Raw genomic sequence first — 8,131 nt, 5'->3', positions numbered from 1 at the left:
CCTAATCTAATATTCTTCCCTTTAAACTAGTGTATGACGTGGTGGAAACTAACGTCCATCATCCACTAACCACGCTGAACCAAGCATTGTTCTCAAGTCCAAGTTAACGGCACCGTCTCTCACGTTAGAGTGGGGACCACACTCATAGAACATTCTAGACACTTTCTAGTTTAAACCTATAAATACCTCTCTCTTTCCCTCTTGTTCAATTCACATAACCTAACACCTTCACTCTCACACGCTTCTTCTTCTTCAATTCAGGGTTTGATTTCGCCGGAGAATGGCCGTAAAAGGAGAAGGACCGGCGATCGGAATCGACCTCGGCACCACGTACTCCTGCGTCGGAGTGTGGCAGCATGATCGCGTTGAGATCATCGCCAATGATCAAGGGAACCGTACCACGCCGTCTTACGTTGCGTTTACTGACTCTGAGAGGTTGATTGGTGATGCTGCGAAGAATCAGGTTGCCATGAACCCGATCAACACCGTCTTCGGTAATTCATCTGATTCTCCAACTTTCTTTTGTTGATTCACGAATCTTGTACTGTTTATTTGAACGTTTTATTGTTATCAATGATTGTTGACCTCGTTTTAAGTAATTGAATCTGTTGTTACTTTGGTGTTGAATATTAGTGATTAGGAATTTTGTTGAATTAGTTGGTAGTAGATGTTCTTCTCTTTGATTTGTGTTGTGTTGTAGGGTTTTGAATCTAGAACAATTTGACATGTTAAATGATCATAGTTAAATACTAATTCTATTTATGGTGAAAATTATTACTAGAGATTAGCAATTTTCTTAACTTAACCTATATTTAATATTTTATTGATGTTTAAGTTATTTGTTTAATTTTTAATGTTAATTGTTTTCATAATTTCCTTAAGATGTGACTAATATTGATTTAAATTTTAAACAACAATAATTACAAGAAGTGACAAAAAAAAATAACTAGAAAAAATTTATTCGACTACAATTATAAGAAAGGAACAGAGGAAATAGATGTTTTTGTTTGTTTCTGTTACATGATGCTTTTGTGTGTGTTGTGGAAGGTTTTCTTTTTGGTGTGGTTTCAGTGGTTGTTTGAGTGATTGTTGTTAACTGAGGATTATTGTTGTTTTGCAGACGCGAAGAGGTTAATTGGTAGGAGAATTAGCGACCCTTCTGTTCAGAGTGACATGAAGTTGTGGCCATTCAAGGTCATTTCTGGTCCTGGAGAGAAACCCATGATTGGTGTTAACTACAAGGGTGAGGACAAGCAGTTTGCAGCTGAGGAAATCTCGTCTATGGTCCTAACAAAGATGAGGGAGATTGCTGAGGCTTTCCTTGGTTCGACCGTGAAGAATGCTGTCGTCACTGTACCTGCATACTTCAATGACTCTCAGCGTCAAGCTACCAAAGATGCCGGTGTTATTGCTGGCCTCAATGTTATGAGAATCATAAATGAGCCAACTGCTGCGGCTATTGCATATGGGCTTGACAAGAAGGCTACCAGTGTTGGTGAGAAGAATGTTTTGATCTTTGATCTTGGAGGTGGTACTTTTGATGTTTCTCTCCTCACCATTGAGGAGGGTATCTTTGAAGTTAAGGCCACAGCTGGAGATACCCATCTTGGAGGAGAGGACTTTGATAACAGAATGGTGAACCACTTTGTGCAGGAGTTTAAGAGGAAGAACAAGAAGGACATTAGTGGAAACCCAAGAGCTCTCAGGAGGTTGAGAACTTCTTGTGAGAGAGCAAAGAGGACGCTCTCATCCACTGCCCAAACCACCATTGAGATTGATTCTCTGTATGAGGGTGTTGACTTCTATTCAACCATCACCCGAGCTAGGTTTGAGGAACTTAACATGGACCTCTTTAGGAAGTGTATGGAGCCTGTGGAGAAGTGTCTCAGGGATGCAAAGATGGACAAGAGCACTGTTCATGATGTTGTGCTTGTTGGTGGCTCTACTAGAATTCCCAAAGTTCAGCAGCTGTTGCAGGACTTGTTCAACGGGAAGGATCTGTGCAAGAGCATCAACCCCGACGAAGCTGTTGCTTATGGAGCCGCTGTCCAGGCAGCTATATTGAGTGGTGAAGGCAATGAGAAGGTTCAAGATTTGTTGCTTTTGGATGTCACCCCATTGTCTCTAGGTTTAGAGACTGCTGGAGGTGTCATGACTGTGTTGATTCCAAGGAACACTACAATTCCTACCAAGAAGGAACAAGTGTTCTCTACATATTCAGACAACCAACCTGGTGTGTTGATTCAAGTATACGAGGGAGAGAGAACAAGAACTAGGGATAACAACTTGCTGGGCAAGTTTGAGCTTTCAGGCATTCCTCCAGCTCCTCGTGGGGTTCCTCAGATCAATGTTTGCTTTGACATCGATGCCAATGGTATCTTGAATGTCTCTGCTGAGGACAAGACCACCGGGCAGAAGAACAATATCACCATTACCAACGACAAGGGAAGATTGTCAAAGGAAGAAATTGAGAAGATGGTTCAAGAAGCAGAGAAGTACAAGTCTGAGGACGAGGAGCACAAGAAGAAGGTTGAGGCAAAGAACGCTTTGGAGAACTACGCATACAACATGAGAAACACCATCAAGGATGAGAAGATCAGTTCAAAGCTTTCTTCAGAGGACAAGACAAAGATCGACGATGCCATTGAGCAGGCCATTCAATGGCTTGATGCAAATCAGCTTGCTGAAGCTGATGAATTTGAAGACAAGATGAAGGAGCTCGAGAGCATATGCAATCCTATCATTGCCAAAATGTACCAAGGAGGTGCTGCTCCTGGTGCTGAAGTGGATGATGATGCTCCACCTGCTGCTGGTAGCGGTGCTGGCCCGAAGATTGAGGAGGTCGATTAAATTAGATTGGTTAGGTGTTGGTAGAGATGAGTATTTTTGGTTACTGCTATTATAGATTTTTTGCTTTCCTGATTACGTTGTTGTTTTCATTGTCATTGGTTTGACAATTGAAAATTTAGTATACTTTGATCATTGTTGTTTTACGTTGGATAATATAATTTTAGTGTTAATTTTTCGCAATATTTCAGTCTCAAGCTTATTACTTGGTTTATCGTTGTCATGTTTATGTTTAAGTACTAAAATATTCACCATCTCCAATATTTGAATCTAAATGTGTTATAAGAGACCCGTTAAACAGTTTTGATGGATTTCCTCGCCAGTAATGCGAGCCATAGAGTTAAATGCAGCAGTCATAGATATGTGGACAGCATCACTGGCCTAGATAACTTGCAGATCCCACTTACTAAATAGCACTCAGTTTAGTTGTACTGTATTTGCCTATTTGGTATGCCCTTTTCAGTAGTTCAAAACTCAAATTAGTCTGCTTTGAGTATCAACATTTGTTAGTTAAGCTTTCATTAACACCATGATGGATGATAAAATTTTAGATACAGAAACTTGAGGGAATAGTGGCATCTTGAGGGATAACAGCCAAGTGTTACATAATGTAATAACAAAGACCCACCCTTAACATTTGCAGCAGCTTTGCATGAAGAACTCCTATTCACTTTAGGTGGATTTCCCCTCCTCAATGAGGGGTTTTCTGTCGGTAAAGTAGGATTGTATTTTTTACTCTTAAATCATTATTCATACTCTTGCCACCAACTTCCACCATCATTCTCTGAAAAATTGTATGGTTCTTTTTCTTTCCCTCTTTCAACATTTGTGACTTTTTTTTTCACTCCTCCCTCTGCACTGGCCTAGATTACCTCTATAAAGCTTTGATTTGGTGCTGGACCACTTGTTTTGTGACCGACGCCCCTCTTAGCAGCCCGACAAAGTCGATGAACCCCTGAATTTAGGGCCACTGAAGGACGAGAAATTAAAAACATATTAGCTTGAGGTTTGGTATTGTTTTCAAGTCTAATAGTGAAGGATTATAGGTCTTTTTTCTTGTTTAGTTTATTGTTAGGTTGGGAATATGTGGGCCAGCATATTTTGTATTAGAGGTGTTTTGTTCTGTAGCATGTAGTATGACTTTCTATCTACTTAATGTAAGTGCCGCCCTTATATCCTTAATCTAATTAAGTTGATAAAACAAAAACTCAAAAAGGTGATAATTTACTGTAAGACTAACAAGGGTCCATGAAAAGTGTCATCTTTGGTCCTACAACACTAAACCAAGTTTACCTTTCCATGATGTATTGAAACAAAATTGAAAATTTACTTCATCAAGACTGCTATGTAGTAAAAAATCTGAACCATTACGAGCCAAATAAGTAACTTTTTCGCGCAACACAATTAAGAAGATAATGCCATGAAACCATCCTGCATTATACCCTTAAGTAACTGCCTAGTACAGTTCTAATTGATAAAAATAATAATATAAAATGTACAAGGTCAAAAAACTAATCAAGATGTCTGTCATTTTAGCTGACAAAGAAGTTATATAAAAGAAAACAAGAATGCGACCAAGGTCACTCTCATTTTAGTTTCAGTCCACTGGATGTTGAAATCTTATAGATGACCTCCTCTTCCATTTCGACTAGTTGACTGCAGAACATTTCAACGTCTTTTGCCTCTTCCTTGAACATGAACCTGAACTCTTTCCATTGGTAGTGACCAACACCATCCTTCAAAACTGGACTCATAACTTTTGCCAGGACATCAAATCCCTTCCGATCAATAGATGTTACATATGCATCCTAAGTACAACACCAGTGACCTTGTTAATTGTTCATAACATTATATTATGAGAGCAATAAATGAAAAAGTAAATAACTCATGGTAGAATATTGGCTCTAAATGTAACTTCGTCATCAGATGGAAGTGATCTATTTCATGGTTTCAATTCAATTTTGTATAAGACATGTTTGATACACACAAAAAAAATTGTGTTCATCTCAAAGGAACAAAGGTACAAAACCAACAAATCAAAAGAAACTATAGAAGTTATACCATAATTGTTGAGAGGGATATATTACCCTGATGTTTGAGGGCATATGCAATAAAATATTTCTTAAAATCTACTTAAAAAATAACCTGTGATGAAATTTTTTTTTTTAAACCCCAAATCTACTGACATCCCAAAGAAAAATAGAAGTGAGGGAAATTAGAGATATGATGGGTGATGTGTCATCTATGCGTCTAAAATCCCGAGCGATTATCCACAATGTAAAAACTACAAATGTATCTTGTAAACACACTCCTAATCATGAAAATAGCGAATAAGCAACTGCACAATTGGGGTATAAGGAATAATCAAGATCGATAAGTTACCTTTGCATGGGCATTCATGTCAACAAAACAAAGAAGCACGAGGGCTCTACGCCTAGCCTCACTTTGGTTAATCCCATCAATCAACTTGGCAGAAAAAGGAGCTAGACAAGAAACATACAAGAGATGTGAATCTTTTGTTTATAAAGTACGGTATATCGGATTTAAGCATTTCAAACCAGGTCTTTACCTAGTTTATCAGCTTTGGTTGTTTCTAGATTTTCGACATCCACTTCAAAATTGCCTCCACGCCCATCAAGAAATGTGCAAGATCTGAGCATCAAACACTTACATTAGATGGAACTAAAATTTTACATTTTCTAATTTCTTTTGTAATACTTTACTGGATGCATGATGTTAAAAGTTTTCTCAAGCTAATTTTTTCAGGAAGAAACTTTCTAAATAAATAGGCTCTGTAAAAGACCTACTAACAGATGGAAACATAACAAGATCATGGGCAATCATCTGACGCAACCAAAATTTTAATCTCTTAGCATAGTGAGCAGTAAACACTGCTTGAGTGTCATAACAAAGTTTGCCACAAACTTAGCGACTTGTAAAAAGTTGTAAGACTAAATGTTTCATAGAAGGAAATAAATAAGTCAGTATGCTCATTTCGAGAACTTGTACAAAACCTGCAATCAACTGCTCAGGATTGGTAGAAAGTGAAATAACAAAATTCAAGATATAGATTGAAACATATGAGTTCCTACCTGATTTTAAATCTATATACGGAGTATTTTTCATCGTCTCGTAGAAGTTCCTGAAGATTATCACTTCGCAATGATTTCCTAACACTAGAACTCAATACTTCAGAAACAGTGTAGGTGAACTCTTTGATCGCTTTTTGCTCAGATAGTATGACTTCCTGAAGTTTTTCTGCAAGAGACTTAGCCTATACCAAGATCAATGACTTCATGTCAATATCTATAACAATATATCAAAACCCGCCATCACTTGCCAATAGTATATGATAAGTCAATTTTCAGAAAAACTAAAGTTCAATATAGAGATGCAGTTAGAAGATAATGTCGTCAAAATATGGAGTTAAGCAGCCCCTCTTCCAAATGTTGATTACTTCTTTTATAAGTTAGATATTAATTAACAATCACGATCTTGGTATAAAATATGATTCTCTGTCCATTACAATATTGAAGGTGACAAGTTAGTATTTTACTATGTAACAGAATAACAATCTTATCATGAAAGATATATTTGCTCTGATCAGGCTTTGGCCATGCTAAAGGCATTGAAAAGGTACAAAGCTAAAAACACAGACTTTCAGTTAGGAGTCAGGACTGTCAGAGGTTCAGTAAACTATATTAACGAATGTGAAACCATAAAGAGCAAGCATGTGGAAAGTTTATGTGGTATCACCTTATCTTCGTTAAGCGGACGAATATCCCCAGATAAAGCAATCCGTGCTGGTAACTGCAGCATGTGAATAAATCAACTAATAAGCTTATACGTTCATTTCTTCTGATTATACAAGAATATGAAAGCCGGCACCATTTGTATCAAAGCCCTTGATTAGTTCTTTGCAATGAGAATCAAGCAAGGGTGAAAATATTTGCATAAGATATTATCTTAGTCTCAATAGAAAACGTATCACGTATGTATAACGTGCACAACCTTATCCAATGATTTCAATAAGACCCCTAGAGGACCAGGAAAGGGACTGGTCACAGCAAATGAACCGCGCTCATCAATGATTGTGTTCTGCATAAAACAAAAATAAAATGTGTCATCTTGTAGCTATGAAAAATACTCAGATGATTTGTTAACGAATCAAGTCTCATTATTATAAGTAAAAATAAACATTAAAATAGGAAAAACTAAAACCGAAATCAAAAACTAAAAAACCTACGAAACATTCCTTCTGTTAATAAGTTATACAATATGATGAACTTGATAGGTCCAGTTGATCAGATGAAATTTGGATCACAAACATTAATTGAAATAACAGGCATAGGAAGCCAGAGTAATCACAAATCACAATCAAAGCAACTAGTTATCCTTAAATACATTAAACGAAAGAGAAAATGAAGCATTGCCAAACTTCAAACTTTCCCTGAATTCTCGCCCTATTTTTAAGTGGACTCAAACTGACTCTTAGAGTGTAGCTGTCTCTGATACTTTTATGATGAACTAAGCAGTTATATACATAAGATACTTTCTACAACAAAAGTCTAAGACTTTTCTTTAGTAATCTCATCTTCACACTGTAAAAGGGAAAGAAGCAATCCGAAAAGAAGAGAGCAACATACCACATTATGCAAATCATCTTCTGGCACCCAAAGATATGGCTGCCCCCTTTTCACTATGTACTTAACCTTTGAAGTATGGATACTCTCTTTGCTGTAGAATCATGCAAAAATAACAAAGACCCATTAACAAAGTACTAATATTGTAACAGAAATTACATCACTTGTCCTTAATTATCACAACATTAAAAAAAAATTAAACAGCATGCTTAGTTGTGCAGAAAGTAAGGTCTGTGAATTGTGAATAGAGAAGAGGAAGAAGAAGCAAAGGAAAAGGGCAAAAGGGTACCTTCCTTTTGCATCTGCTTTGATAGTGTTAAGGGAACCTTGCCAGTTTGATGCCAATATATTCTACATACATGAAAACACAAGTATATAAGAATTGAAACAATAGCAGGAAATGAATCATCTCTCTCTGGTGTCAATGTGAAGGAAGCTGTGAAATTTGAAGAGAAAGAGAAGAAGCAAGAACCTTGCATTTCTCGGCGTATGTCAAGACCGTTGCTTTGTTGCGTTTCATGGAGTTGCAGTGTGCACACCACCTGCTCGATGAAACTACTGTTAGTTGTGTTAGGCCTGCAACCTGATTTCGAGCTTGTAAAGCCTTCAGCCGAAACACCAAACTTCAACTATAGTAGATG

General features: G+C 37.3%; 2 protein-coding genes across 2 annotated transcripts; one reads left to right on the top strand and one right to left on the bottom strand.

Annotated features, from left to right (window-relative positions):
* Positions 1–203: 203 nt before the first annotated feature.
* LOC130728843 (heat shock cognate 70 kDa protein 2-like) lies at positions 204–3,030 on the top strand. The gene is made up of 2 exons (XM_057580427.1): positions 204–494; positions 1,121–3,030. The coding sequence occupies exons 1-2, from the start codon at positions 281–283 to the stop codon at positions 2,848–2,850; spliced, it is 1,944 nt and encodes a 647-aa protein (XP_057436410.1). The 5' UTR covers positions 204–280; the 3' UTR covers positions 2,851–3,030.
* A 1,165-nt stretch (positions 3,031–4,195) lies between these two features.
* Positions 4,196–8,119, bottom strand: LOC130728862 (uncharacterized). Its single transcript, XM_057580449.1, has 9 exons — positions 7,963–8,119; positions 7,780–7,841; positions 7,494–7,584; positions 6,859–6,945; positions 6,604–6,657; positions 5,940–6,121; positions 5,417–5,499; positions 5,230–5,330; positions 4,196–4,655 (listed from the first exon to the last, which is right to left on the bottom strand). The coding sequence occupies exons 1-9, from the start codon at positions 8,008–8,010 to the stop codon at positions 4,434–4,436; spliced, it is 930 nt and encodes a 309-aa protein (XP_057436432.1). The 5' UTR covers positions 8,011–8,119; the 3' UTR covers positions 4,196–4,433.
* Positions 8,120–8,131: the final 12 nt, after the last annotated feature.

Source organism: Lotus japonicus, chromosome 1 (genome assembly GCF_012489685.1).
Source record: "Lotus japonicus ecotype B-129 chromosome 1, LjGifu_v1.2".
Lineage (NCBI taxonomy): Eukaryota > Viridiplantae > Streptophyta > Magnoliopsida > Fabales > Fabaceae > Lotus > Lotus japonicus.
This window is presented reverse-complemented; position numbering and strand designations above follow the sequence as displayed.

What these genes read in the sequence shown, in the direction of transcription:
- LOC130728843 (XM_057580427.1), top strand. Translation starts at nt 281, where the DNA reads ATGGCCGTAAAAGGAGAAGGACCGGCGATCGGAATCGACCTCGGCACC. An exon ending in CCCGATCAACACCGTCTTCG is followed by an intron (nt 495 to 1,120) that starts GTAATTCATCTG and finishes GTTGTTTTGCAG; the next exon opens with ACGCGAAGAGGTTAATTGGT.
- LOC130728862 (XM_057580449.1), bottom strand. Translation starts at nt 8,010, where the DNA reads ATGAAACGCAACAAAGCAACGGTCTTGACATACGCCGAGAAATGCAAG. An exon ending in AACCAAAGCTGATAAACTAG is followed by an intron (nt 5,331 to 5,416) that starts GTAAAGACCTGG and finishes TTTCTTGTCTAG; the next exon opens with CTCCTTTTTCTGCCAAGTTG. An exon ending in ACATGAATGCCCATGCAAAG is followed by an intron (nt 4,656 to 5,229) that starts GTAACTTATCGA and finishes TGTTGTACTTAG; the next exon opens with GATGCATATGTAACATCTAT.